Here is a 12,441-nt window from a genome sequence, read left to right as displayed (position 1 = left end):
ACTTTCTACATCATGTCGAAGATACTACATCGCCTATGTTTTCGGCTTAATATTTGCATATACATTTTATAATATGTTTTTTAAACGAGTGGTAGAATTATACATATATAACAATTATACATATATAACACTAATAACAAAACGTATTTCTACACGAGTTTCTACACCATTCTGCAGCCGTTTCTCAAAGTCTGAGAACTGCGCGTTTCCGCTCCAGTCCAGCAGAAGGCGATATTGAGGACTTTTCCTGCATCGGCTGCCATCGTTGAAGCAGTGAAACGCCAGTGAGCGTTGTTTAATATCTTTTACATTTTCAAGACACATTTAATCCAAACGCTAGAAATCAAGTTTACATTCAAAAGCTGTAAGGTACGAATTGCAATTTACGTTCTTTTATTTTGTTGCTTTATAACTTACTGACGATAACTAAATAGAATATTCAAAGAAAGTAGGCTACGAGCTAACGTTAGCTAGAAATGAAATTGTAAAATGTAAACATTATGCACTGCATTTTGGTATCTTTAAAAAAAAGAAAACTGCATTTGAGAAAATGCAGTTGTGAGGTTTTACTAACGTAAACTGTGCCATTTGTAACGTTACACTAATTGTTGACGTTAACACTGGTGTGTTCATTCCTGAACGTTATGTCTTTGTAGAGCTGCATTGGAATCTCAAACATGTCTTACATGCTTCCTCATCTTCACAATGGCTGGCAAGTAGACCAGGCTATTTTATCTGAGGAGGATCGTGTTATAGTTATTAGATTTGGCCACGACTGGGACCCTACGTGTATGAAAATGGATGAAGTTTTGTACAGTATTGCAGAGAAGGTATGCAGCATTTAAAAGCTAAATCGTCTGTGAAAACATACATCAATGTGAGGAATATATCTGATTGACACATGATCTTTTGCTGTTTGAACTCTTTTCCTAGGTCAAGAATTTTGCAGTAATTTATCTAGTGGACATTACAGAAGTGCCAGATTTCAACAAGATGTACGAGTTGTATGACCCTTGTACAGTCATGTTCTTTTTCAGGTAAGCCTTGGGCTAGTTGTAATAATGAATGACTTTCCATTGATTTATGAAGTGAAGCATCATTTTTATTGATATAAATAATAATAATGTCTTAATGTGCATTTATGTTTTATAAGTTTATGAAGAAAGAATGCTTGCTTGTGTGATTTAAATATTTTTGGAAGTTTTTTTTAAAGCATTAACGTGTAAAGTTATCTTTCCCTGCCGTTTCAAACATTTAGTTTTTGTATTACTGCAGTTGCACTTTAAATAAAGGCAACCAAGTCTGACCCAAGATTTACATTTACTGTCTTTGTAAGGATCTTGTTTCAAAGTGTGTACTATCTCTCACAATAGATTTTTGTGTTGTTTTTTTGCATGTGTATTTTAGGAACAAGCACATCATGATTGATCTTGGAACTGGTAATAACAACAAGATAAACTGGACCATGGAAGACAAGCAGGAGATGATAGATATTGTTGAAACTGTCTACAGGGGAGCCAGGAAAGGACGGGGTCTTGTGGTGTCTCCTAAAGACTATTCTACAAAATACAGATATTGATTTCTGCTCCTTTTTATTCAGTATATATTTTTTCTCATCAACATCTTGGTCTGACACGTTCTGAGCATTCAGCTATAAGGTCAACTGGACTGTTAATTGCTTGAATTCCACCCATGTATAAATGTTTTAACTTGTTTATGATCTTTTTTTATAGTTTTGTCCTTCTGAAAGTGCCACTTTATATTAAAGGAATGAATAAATATTTCCTGCAGTTTGTATGTCTGAGCTATAGTTTAGCCATAGAAGTGCTAGTGAATCCTTTTTAGAACTTTATACAACAAGTTCTAAACTACCATTATAAATTTAAGCAACGCTGTTGTGTAATTGCGACAGTTTCACTTTTAAAATAAATATATTATTTTATTGCTTAAATGACAAATTAAGTTGTGTATGATTATAGCTTAAGTTTAAGCTTCCCATCAATGTAAAGATTTAAGCTTAAGCTTCATCTAAAGATATCTGTGGAGAGGAGCTACTGGGGTGTTCACCTGTGTGTGTTCACAAGTTGTATTTAACTATGTTTTAACTATTCACTAGATGGGTTAGATGTAGAGATCACATTGCAAGTATAGGTTACCATACACTAGCAAGTTAGCAACTGTCACTTCAGCACAAAGATGTAGGGGTCCTATATCTTCATTCTATCATTATAGCCGGTATTTAAGTATGCTATGTAGATATAAGGGCAATAGTGATGAAGCAATGTTTGTCATATATTTACTACTTTTTGTAACAATTTTACACAAAGTATCTTAAGCAAATATATATCTTGATAAAGGGGTGGTTTCATGGACCGAGATTATCTTAAACCAGCACTAGACCTTATTTGGATATTTAAGGCAGGGGCGGACTGGCCATCTGGCGTACCAAGCGTTTTCCCGGTGGGCCGCTAACGTATGGGGCCATAACGGACGCGTTTGCAGGTGTGCATCTTGAGACAAAACAATCAGACTGATATATTTATTATGTCAGTGTAAGTTGTTTTCGATCAAGACACCTCTAACATTTAAGTTAGTCTGGGACTATGCTTGAACCCTGTCCGGAAACCGCCCCAAATTTTCTATATGTATCCTAACTCACACCGTGTCTTAACCGGACACAGGCGACGCGACAATCCCATCAGAACAAGCCATGTGTCGTGTCGCGTCGCGTCGGTGTAGACACGGTAAGTGTAAAGTAACATTTGAAAAACTCAAAACAGTGACAGGTGATTTTTTTCCATTTTGGAGCTAATAATTTTAACACAATTCATATTGAAATGCTTCAGTTTTATTTCACTTTAGATAATAGAAGTTGCACAACATAATATTTGTATACAATGTTTTGAACACACGTTAGGATTGTGCATAGGCATAGTTTTTAGACTATTTTAATTAAACCCAAAACATCAAATTAGTTATTTATTGGATTTCCCGTTTCAAGCTGAAATAAGACGAAAAAACATCGTTTTTTGTGCAAACGGAAAAAACGGTCTTTTTCTTTTTCCGCTTGTTATATTGAATGGAATAATCAATTGATCAGATGGTACACGGACCCTGTTGGTTGGTGGCCTTGTTTTTCTTATGTTTGTTTTATGATAAATCTCAAAATACCATATAACCGAGCCACTGAATGCTTGACAAGTATGTACTGTAACGTTATTTCTATGCGGCAAAATGCGGTCCTCTCAGACTTTTATTTTGAATTGTTTTTCTGCCCAAGTCTCGAGTCGCGTTTTTCACAACGCCACCGGTGGGAAGACAACTTGGCTTGAAAATAAAACAGTTTAAATTTGATACAATTTTCATTTTGGAGGCCGGTAAATGAATGAATACCTCTAGAAATCGCGGTTTGTTTTTAATAATACGAGGGTAGATGATTAAACATTTTCTAAAAAGATGTCCATGCTGCGGTTAATGTTAGCTGTTAAACATATTATACAGTAGATACAAACGTTACATTGGCTTGTTTTGAATACAGTAACGTTAGATGTAATTTGTGGTTTAGCCAGCCTGTCACGAATCACGATATGAGGAATGATTTTGTCAGCAGTTACTGTGCTGGGAGGAGTTTCTGTGCTTTCCTGCAAGATAAAGTCAATTACAACACGTCAATTTTTCTTGTAGGCAAAAAGGTCGGACTGCTTTCGGTCACTGAGTGATTGGATCAAAGTTGAACAATGTCTTACCTGCCAACTCTCTTCAAATATGTGGACGAGCACCAGGACCAATACGTTGAGGTATTTCTCATTTTTCTTTATATTTCCAGGAAACATTCAGCCGGTTACTTCCCAGTTGTCATGTAGTAACTTTAACTTGTAATCCCTTTGTGACTCTATGAAGCGCCTGGCAGAATGGGTCGCTGTACAGAGCGTGTCTGCATGGTCAGAAAAACGAGGGGAAATCAAGAAAATGATGGAGATGGCAGCCAAAGATATCGAGAGACTTGGTGGAACTACTGAGATGGTTGACATTGGGATGCAGAAGGTTGGTTTTGCTAATAAATATTTTATATTTAATAACTGTGTATATTTAATTTTTCTGATGATTGTGTCTGGCTTGTGAATAAAATATTGTAGTTTTCTGGCAATATTTAAATTTGGCTGCTGTATTGCAAGCGGATTCTTTTTCGGTAGAGTTTTTGTGGCTATTGATCACCTGACTGTGTGTGTCACAAGATTGTGGTTATGTCTTGAATGTTTCAAGTTAAACCAAGAGAACATTTTCCTTGAAGGAACAGTTCACTCCAAAATGAATATTTGATTATTATTTACTGACCTGTGTGTCATTTTAGAAATGTGTGTTTTTACAAAAAAGAAGACTTTATTCACAGTGACCATGGATGTACTATAAAGTACTATAAAACACAACTGAAGTTATGTGACTTGTGCAATGTGCATTGTTACACAGACCTTATTAAGCGGTGTAACATGTAACTAGGTAAATGACTGCAGCTGCTTGCTTGTACAGTAGATGTGACCATTCCCCATTCAGATTATTTAGCCTGGTCTTGTTTTAGTTACCAGGAGGTGAGGAGATCCCTCTTCCTCCGATAGTTCTGGGCAGACTTGGATCAGACCCAGGCAAGAAGACTGTGTGCATCTACGGACACTTAGATGTTCAACCAGCCAACATCGAGGATGGCTGGGACACACCTCCCTTCACTCTGGTGGAAAAAGACGGTATGAACACACAAGTGCTCCTCTGAGGTTTTTTGAAGGTGTACAATAGTAGTCTCTCGAAACTTTTCCTAACATATTTTTAAAGGTTGTAATGCATTACATAATTTTTTCTTAAAGAATAAATATTTTGTTGTTTTTAAGGTCCTCCTTTGCCAATAACTTTGTTATTCGTTCACTTTCGGCTTTACTACTTGACAGACTGCTTATATTCACACACAGCAACATTACACACTGCATGAAATGCAACTTTAAGGACATTGTAATATTTACTCTATAAAGCAAATAAGGTTTATCAATTGATCAGCTTTTTGTGCATTCTGTGAATGGTGTTCCCTCAGTGAATATTCCCACAGGGAATATTTCACTGCGTTTAACCTGTTAAGTGTTTTGTAGAACAAAAGTTTGTCATGTTTGCATGTGGCTGATGACACGGAACGGAAGACATTTCAATGACTCAGCATATTGCATTGGCGTTCCTCCAACCCCAAGTGGTTTCGAGACAAATCCTGTTGTCCTTTTTTTGCTGAGATTGATCTGACGTCAAGTCTTGTGACCTGTCAGCTGATTCCCACAATTCTTTTCAAGCTGGCAGAAATGAAAATTCGTCTTAAACAGCAAAATGAATCTAATGAAAATTAATACAGCTGGCTTCCTATTGAAATTTTATTAAGACATGCAACATTTTGTTTTGTCTAGTATTTGCTCTGGACATTAAAAAATAAACAGCATGAATTTGATAATACCAATGCCATGCATTTGCAACTTGCAAAGATCCTATTTAGAGATGCACTGACATTATACAATTTTATGAAGACACGTTATTTAATTGTGTTTAAGGTAAAATGTATGGACGAGGATCTACTGATGACAAAGGACCTGTTCTAGCCTGGTTCAACATCATTGAGGCCTATCAGAAGATTGGACAGGTGCAAACACTTTTTTACTATATGCTTATTAATCTTTAAACTTCTGTGCAAAGTCCTTTTATATTACTTTTCAGAGCAGCAAAATGCACTACGAGCACATATCAGTGACTATGAAGGCTTTTCGCTTGAAATGAAGATTACAGCCTGCATTGTGCAATCTGGTTAATATGACATTCAATATGACTGAATAAAAAGTTTCAGTTGCATGTGACTGTGTGCAAAATATAATTGTTTTAAAAATCAGATCACATTGCATAAAAGTCTGCTTGTATCTTGTGGTTGCCTCAGATTACTCTTTCCCCCCAACTTCCTCTTAAAGACTCTTTGAGAGCTTGACAGCAATACAGTCTAAAGGTTGTTTGATAATGTTTGTCTTATCGTTTATTGCCAAACCAAATGTACAAAACAGCCACAAGGTAATTTAATTACACGAGGGGTCTTCAACAGGGTCCACAGCAGTACTGCAGTACGTTACTAGTATTAATATGTATGGTACTAAATGCATACTGTTATAGGTAAAAATTCAAATGAAAAAATAGGGTCTGTTTCTGGGGTCCTTGGTCTGAAAAAGGTTCTGAAAGACTAAAAATCTTCTGTGTCATAGGAACTTCCCATCAATGTAAAGATCTGCTTTGAGGGAATGGAGGAATCTGGGTCAGAGGGTTTGGACGAGCTGGTTTTCTCCCGAAAAGATTCTTTCTTTAACAATGTCGACTACGTCTGCATCTCTGATAACTACTGGTTGGGGAAGACCAAGCCTTGCATTACCTATGGGCTGAGAGGAATCTGCTACTTCTTTATCGAGGTACTGTATACGTTCTTTGCCAGAGGGGAACTGGAATCCCCTGGTTGGGCCTGGGTTCTCCTGAGGTTTTTTTTCTCGATTAGAGTTTTGGGTTCCCCGCCACTGTTTTGCATCTGCCTGGCCGGGGGGGCTGCTTTAGAATTTTAAAGTTTTACTTAATTAATATTGCATATAGGAATTTATAGTCTGTTATATTTGACCTGTGCTTCTCTCTCTTTTATCTTAAATGTGTGCTCTCACTGTGTGCGTGTGTGTGCGTGTGTGTCTTTGTGTGTGCACACGCGCACTTGTCTGTGTACGTGTGTGTGTGTGTATGTGTATGTGTGTGTTAGTAGTACGTGTGCATATTGTGTGTGTGGAGTGTTTTGTATGTGGGTATGTCTGTCTTCTTTGTTTTCACCTTTTTCTTGTTTTTGCAGGTACAACTTTAATTGGTTTGCTTATAGTCAATATGTCTTATGTACAGCTGCTTTGTAACAATGAAAATTGTAAAAAGCGCTATATAAATAAAGTTGAGTTGAGTTAATGACTTACTGGACTTACAGACTTTGTCTGTAGGAACCTTAGACACTCTGAGCTTTAAAGGGGTCATATGGCACGAATACATGTTTTTCTGTGTTTTTGGTGTGCTATAACCTTATATAGCTTTCCTGTAGCTCAGTGGTAAGAGCATTGCGTTAACAACGCAAGGTCATGGGTTCGATCCCAGGGGATTGCACATACCTATGTATAAATGTATAGGATAATGCAATGTAAGTCGCTTTGGATAAAAGCGTCTGCCAAATGCGTAAATGTAAACGTATAAGTTGCCCATGCATGTATTAGACACGTAAAATTGCAAAAATTGAAGTGTCGGAACAAAAGATGCATTCTATCTAAAAGCGAATGCTCACCCAGACCTGCCTGAAATGCCTCGTGTAACCACACCCCCACAAATTCACCTCAGTTCGTGGTATGATTTGAGTAAGACTGCCCAAATGTATATGCAAGTAAGGTGGGCGTACCTGTCAGTACAATTGCTTTGGAACCTGATGTTCCAAATACGGTAAGAGGCGTTACATTTCCGTCACACGCTTGCAGTATTCGACCAATCACTACGCACTGGTTAACTGGCCAGTCATGGCACACCTCGCTTTTCAGAGCGATAAGCTTTGTAAAAAAATCTGCGCGTTTCAGAGAGGCGGGGCAAAGAGGAGATACAAACATGCACGGGTATGTGGAAAATACAGCGTTTTTCAACCTTAAATCGTGTATACACAATGCATTTCATCTACAACAAACGATAATATTCGTTTTAGCTGTGTCATGTGACCCCTTTAAGAAAAAAAACTTTTTGGTATTTCAGTTGATTTATGAATGTCCGCCAATTGATATACTGTGTGTGCATCTCAGGGGTAATTATACTGTACAAATGAAGTCTAGTAAAAAATAAAGGCACACTAAAAGACTGCGGTTTCAAGTATTGTTGTTACCTTCATGAAACAACAAAAATGTTGAAATCTGTTGATGGAAATCAACTCCTGAGCCATTAAAAATAAAAAGCCATGAGTTTAGAGGATATGAGTGATGCTTAATAAGGCTTGAGTGCATCATGCGCTGTGATTTTAGTAATAGTATTTTTTTAAGAAGAAAGTTTTATCTTAAAGAATCTTGTGTCTGACATGAATGTTTCTTATGTTTCCAGGTGGAATGCTGTGATAAAGATCTTCACTCGGGAGTGTTTGGAGGATCTGTTCATGAGGCCATGACTGACCTCATAGCTTTAATGGGTGAGACTGGGCAGATGCCTACATGGTTGTTTTTGAAGCAAATAGGGTCAGTAGGTTGGTTGTAAAGATAGTCAAGATGATAGAAATTTCCTGGACTGCACAGGATTTCACTGTGTCTCATCTGTTGTTTTACAAAGTCAGTATATTACAACAATTTCCTTATTCCTTATGTCAATTTCCGGAGGTTCTACGCTAGAATGTGCATGAATGTTGTTTTCAGGCTCTTTGGTGGATAGTAAGGGCAAGATTGTCATTCCTGGGATTTACGACGATGTGGCTAAATTGACTGATGAGGAAAAGAAACTCTATGAGAAGATTGAGTTTGATATGAGAGAATACGCCAAAGATGTTGGAGCACAAAAACTGCTACATGAAACCAAGGTAACTTTCAGTTGGTTTAATTTGTGTGTAAACTGGTGAATGTATCAACTAGTGCTACACAGTTCTTTAAAAATTAACCACAAAAGTCTGTGATATAACATTATATTCTTTGTATGTGCTGTTAAAGTAAGGCAACAGTATATTACAATAAGATTGGATTTAAGTTGACGGAGTACACAAAAATACATGAAATGTATACTGAGACAACTGGGCAAAAGCAAAATCTCCGACCAAGTTTGTAGTTGTTGCTTCCAAATAAAAGCTGCGGTTTAAATCTGACTTAGCTTTTCTATTCAAAATATCAATATCAGCTTTGGTATTCATAATATCAACACTTAATAATTGTATTTTATTTTTGACCAAAGTGCAGCTTTCACCGCAACTGAGCCTCTATGATTATTTTGAAGGAATTCTTTATTAAAATCAACTATAGAATCTGCTTATATTTCGATTACTGTATGTTTAACTTGTTGTTTTGTGTTCTCCGTACAGGAGCAAATCCTCATGCACCGCTGGAGATACCCATCTCTTTCTCTGCACGGCATCGAGGGAGCGTTCTCCGAAGCAGGGGCCAAAACTGTGATCCCTCGTAAAGTCATCGGCAAGTTCTCTCTCCGCCTGGTACCTGATATGGATCCTAAAGTGGTGGAAAAACAGGTTTGTAGTGTTTAAAGCTTCCATTATCATCTGTGTACCTTATAAAAGAGAACTTGCGTGGAAATGTTTATCACACAGGTTGTTACTCATCTGGAAAAGAAGTTTGCGGCATTGCAGAGTCCCAACAAACTGAAGGCATACATGGGGCATGGAGCCAAAGCCTGGGTGTCTGACTTTAACCATCCTCACTATATGGCGGGCAGGAAAGCTATGAAAACTGGTAAGACGTCTGGGTCAATATGCTGTGTAGATGAAATTTAATTCACAAGGTCTTATATCTACATTCAGTCAACCACACATTAAGGTCGTTTTGACTTTAACCTTGAGCCCAATATGTCTATGATATCTTATTCCTACTTATCACAATGACCGTTGCTCAATGCACTGCACTTACGTTTAACTACTCGAGCATGCAAACTGGGCTGGTTTATTATTTTCATCTGCGTTTACTACAATGTGACTGACTTCTCTCTATCTTTTTAGTGTTTGGTGTGGAGCCTGACCTCACCCGTGAGGGAGGAAGTATCCCCGTGACTCTAACCTTCCAAGAAGCTACGGGACAAAATGTTATGCTACTTCCTCTTGGCTCCTCTGACGATGGAGCTCACTCACAGAATGAGAAACTCAACAGGTAATGTTTGTTCATAACTATGACAAACATCTTTTTAAAATGTGTTTTCGAAACAGTTACATATTGAACATATTATCACTATTTATAATTAACAATCACATGATCCCACTTATAGGCAAACTAAGAATTATTTTCTGTTTGACGCTTAGAAAATGACAGTGGCAATCTTTCAGTGTTTTCCTTCTTTTTTCTGCCTTAACAGATCCAACTATATTCAGGGCACCAAGATGTTGGGAGCTTACTTCTATGAGGTCTCTCAGCTTAGTTAAATGGAATTTCCGGCTCGGCTTGAGTAGGCTGGTATATACTGTATTTAGGGGTTCAAAGATATGTAATACTCAGATAAGCGTACAGCCCTGGTGGCATTTATATATTGGTAAGGAAATGGCGAGTGAATATTGCTTGGCAGATGCTTGTATTATTACTGAGCCTTGACAATCTGGTTGTATTAAGCAGCTGCATTGCATAAGAAATGCATTTGAAATCTGTATAAAATAACAAACATGCAGTTTAAATCCAAAAAAGCACACCCTGTTCATTTACTACTGGCCATAACACCTGTCTTTTTGTGTCTTAATATCTTTTTTTGTAAGATATGGCTTGCATTATTATGAACTATGATGTCATGTTATTGGGCATAATCTGTTGGCACGCGTATTGAATATGCACACCATAAAGTGCAAATGATGTCAATAAATGAAACTTTGATTACTTATATAAATGCTTACGACTTGTAAATTTTTAAATGTAGCCGTGGACAGTCTGAGCTCTAAAAATGTTTAGTTCACAGTTAATCTTTGGTACTGCCCTTCACAAATGCATCATTTACTCACCTCATGTCATTCGTCTGTGAAGACCATTTCAAAGAAGTAAACAACACTGGTCCTTAAAGCACTTCCTGTTTTCTTTTTTTTTATTTCACATGAATTAAGTCTTCATGATGTTCATTTAACATTTTTATTCGGTTTTAAGTGTTATGTAGTGTTAAAAAAGTGAAACGGGAAGTATTTCTGGAATAGTGTTGTTAGCCTCTTGCAAAATGGTCTATGTGACTCTTTTCTTCTGTGGAACACAAAACAAAATATTTTGAGTAATGTCACAGTGGTTTTGTATTCAAACAATGAACGTCAGTGAGGTCCATTGTTGTTTGCTTACCAACGTTCTTCAAAATATATTCTTTTGTGTTCTGGAAAACAAAGTCATACATGTTTGGAATGACATCAGAGTGACCAAATGAAGGCATTTCCATTTTTAGTTGAACTATCACTTTGATTTAATATTTTTTTCGCTTAAATTGTAGAGACACTTTCATGGAGGGACTGTATGTGTGAATAGGTAAAAACAATCGGTAAACAGACCCCTTTCATTACCTATATGTTTTAATGTAGTCTTATTCTTTTTTTTGAACAGTTGACATCCTTCTTATTTAGTTTCACAATAAATCATTTAGAAGAGCATGCGTAAACTATGCTTGAGTGTGTATTTACTGTATGTGCATGTAAGCTGATGTCTGGTGCTCACAGGTGGACTGACATCACACTGGTGGGTCTGCAATATGAGCGGTAGGCCACTTTCATCCCGTACCTACCTCCTCTATAGCCTCGGGTACCACGCATCCATAGCGAAGGGAGGTGAATGAATCCAAATGGACAAACTTGTCTGGTGGCGCTATTTTCCTATGACATTGAGTTTCTAAATGTGACCAGACAGCCCATTTCTGCCCTTAAGATTTTTTTTACTTCTCTCCCTCTCTTCTGCTTCTGTTCGGAACAGCTTTGGCCCATCTGACATTTTTTTGAGTGCACCATGTTGAAATGCACATCGGCCTTGTAAGATATAGTGGCCTGTGGCAATGGCTGTCAGTAGGAAGAGAAGCGAAGCAGGAGAATCTGAATATGAAACTGTTTACCGAGCCTTGCCGTGAGGAGCACAGCCACATTTCATCAGAACTTACTGGTTTAGAAGAATGCCAGACCTCGTAGTGAATGCAGGTTGTCTTACTATAACCGTGAAATAGTGTAGCTGGTTTGATGTTTACAATGATTGATTGTTGTCATGGGTGTCAAATCATTTTTTGCATGATTATGGTTGTGAGAAGATACATTTGTTCTTATGGCAGTTGGTAGAGCATTGCATTAGTAGCACCTAAGTTGTGGGTCCCAAGGAACATACTTATGAAATGTATAGTTTAAATGTACTGTAATTTGTTCTGGATTAAAGCATCTGCCAAATGCGTACAGTATGTGACCACATGTGATCTCTGATATTGCAGATGCAAAGTAGCTCACTTAGGCCAAAATGTAAAGATAATTCTTTCTCCTCTGGGTCCAAAAGGTTGTTGACTATACTGTGGAGGTCTAGACCGCCCTTGACACAGGGCTAAACGATAGAGCTTATAGTATGCTTTTAAATCAGCAGTAAAATTATTTTTTGTGCGGTTCAGCCATTTTCTTATTTATGCCACTAGATGGCGACAAATGCTCGTGCAACTTGGCACTTTCTAAATCACCCCGTACATAACCAGCACCCGCCA

At 37.5% G+C, this 12,441-nt stretch overlaps 2 protein-coding genes across 3 annotated transcripts; both read left to right on the top strand.

The window, feature by feature from the left end:
- The first annotated feature begins 235 nt into the window (after positions 1 to 235).
- On the top strand, positions 236 to 1,929 carry txnl4a (thioredoxin-like 4A). The gene is made up of 4 exons (XM_057355214.1): positions 236 to 369; positions 657 to 830; positions 934 to 1,037; positions 1,408 to 1,929. Exons 2-4 carry the CDS (start codon positions 678 to 680, stop codon positions 1,577 to 1,579), a joined length of 429 nt encoding a protein of 142 aa, XP_057211197.1. The 5' UTR covers positions 236 to 369; positions 657 to 677; the 3' UTR covers positions 1,580 to 1,929.
- A 1,327-nt stretch (positions 1,930 to 3,256) lies between these two features.
- cndp2 (carnosine dipeptidase 2) lies at positions 3,257 to 12,118 on the top strand. 2 transcript variants are annotated; one of them, XM_057355212.1, is made up of 12 exons: positions 3,257 to 3,377; positions 3,685 to 3,797; positions 3,901 to 4,044; positions 4,577 to 4,739; positions 5,577 to 5,665; positions 6,270 to 6,470; positions 8,155 to 8,239; positions 8,460 to 8,620; positions 9,113 to 9,277; positions 9,356 to 9,497; positions 9,761 to 9,908; positions 10,111 to 12,118. In XM_057355212.1, the coding sequence occupies exons 2-12, from the start codon at positions 3,738 to 3,740 to the stop codon at positions 10,175 to 10,177; spliced, it is 1,425 nt and encodes a 474-aa protein (XP_057211195.1). In that variant the 5' UTR covers positions 3,257 to 3,377; positions 3,685 to 3,737; the 3' UTR covers positions 10,178 to 12,118. The 2 variants fall into 2 exon arrangements, with proteins under 2 accessions (XP_057211195.1, XP_057211196.1); XM_057355213.1 differs by having other exon boundaries at positions 3,314 to 3,407.
- The last annotated feature ends 323 nt before the right edge of the window (positions 12,119 to 12,441 follow it).

The sequence above is a fragment of the Triplophysa rosa genome, linkage group LG16 (assembly GCF_024868665.1).
Source record: "Triplophysa rosa linkage group LG16, Trosa_1v2, whole genome shotgun sequence".
NCBI lineage: Eukaryota > Metazoa > Chordata > Actinopteri > Cypriniformes > Nemacheilidae > Triplophysa > Triplophysa rosa.
The sequence above is the reverse complement of the archived record's forward strand: the minus strand, read 5'-3'. Positions and strand labels throughout refer to the sequence as shown.

Excerpts from the sequence above, each read along its gene's own strand:
- txnl4a (XM_057355214.1), top strand. The coding sequence starts at position 678 with ATGTCTTACATGCTTCCTCATCTTCACAATGGCTGGCAAGTAGACCAG. Across the intron at positions 831-933 it reads TGTACAGTATTGCAGAGAAG|GTCAAGAATTTTGCAGTAAT; the intron begins GTATGCAGCATT and ends CTCTTTTCCTAG. Across the intron at positions 1,038-1,407 it reads ACAGTCATGTTCTTTTTCAG|GAACAAGCACATCATGATTG; the intron begins GTAAGCCTTGGG and ends TGTGTATTTTAG.
- cndp2 (XM_057355212.1), top strand. The coding sequence starts at position 3,738 with ATGTCTTACCTGCCAACTCTCTTCAAATATGTGGACGAGCACCAGGAC. Across the intron at positions 3,798-3,900 it reads ACCAGGACCAATACGTTGAG|CGCCTGGCAGAATGGGTCGC; the intron begins GTATTTCTCATT and ends GACTCTATGAAG. Across the intron at positions 9,909-10,110 it reads CAGAATGAGAAACTCAACAG|ATCCAACTATATTCAGGGCA; the intron begins GTAATGTTTGTT and ends CTGCCTTAACAG.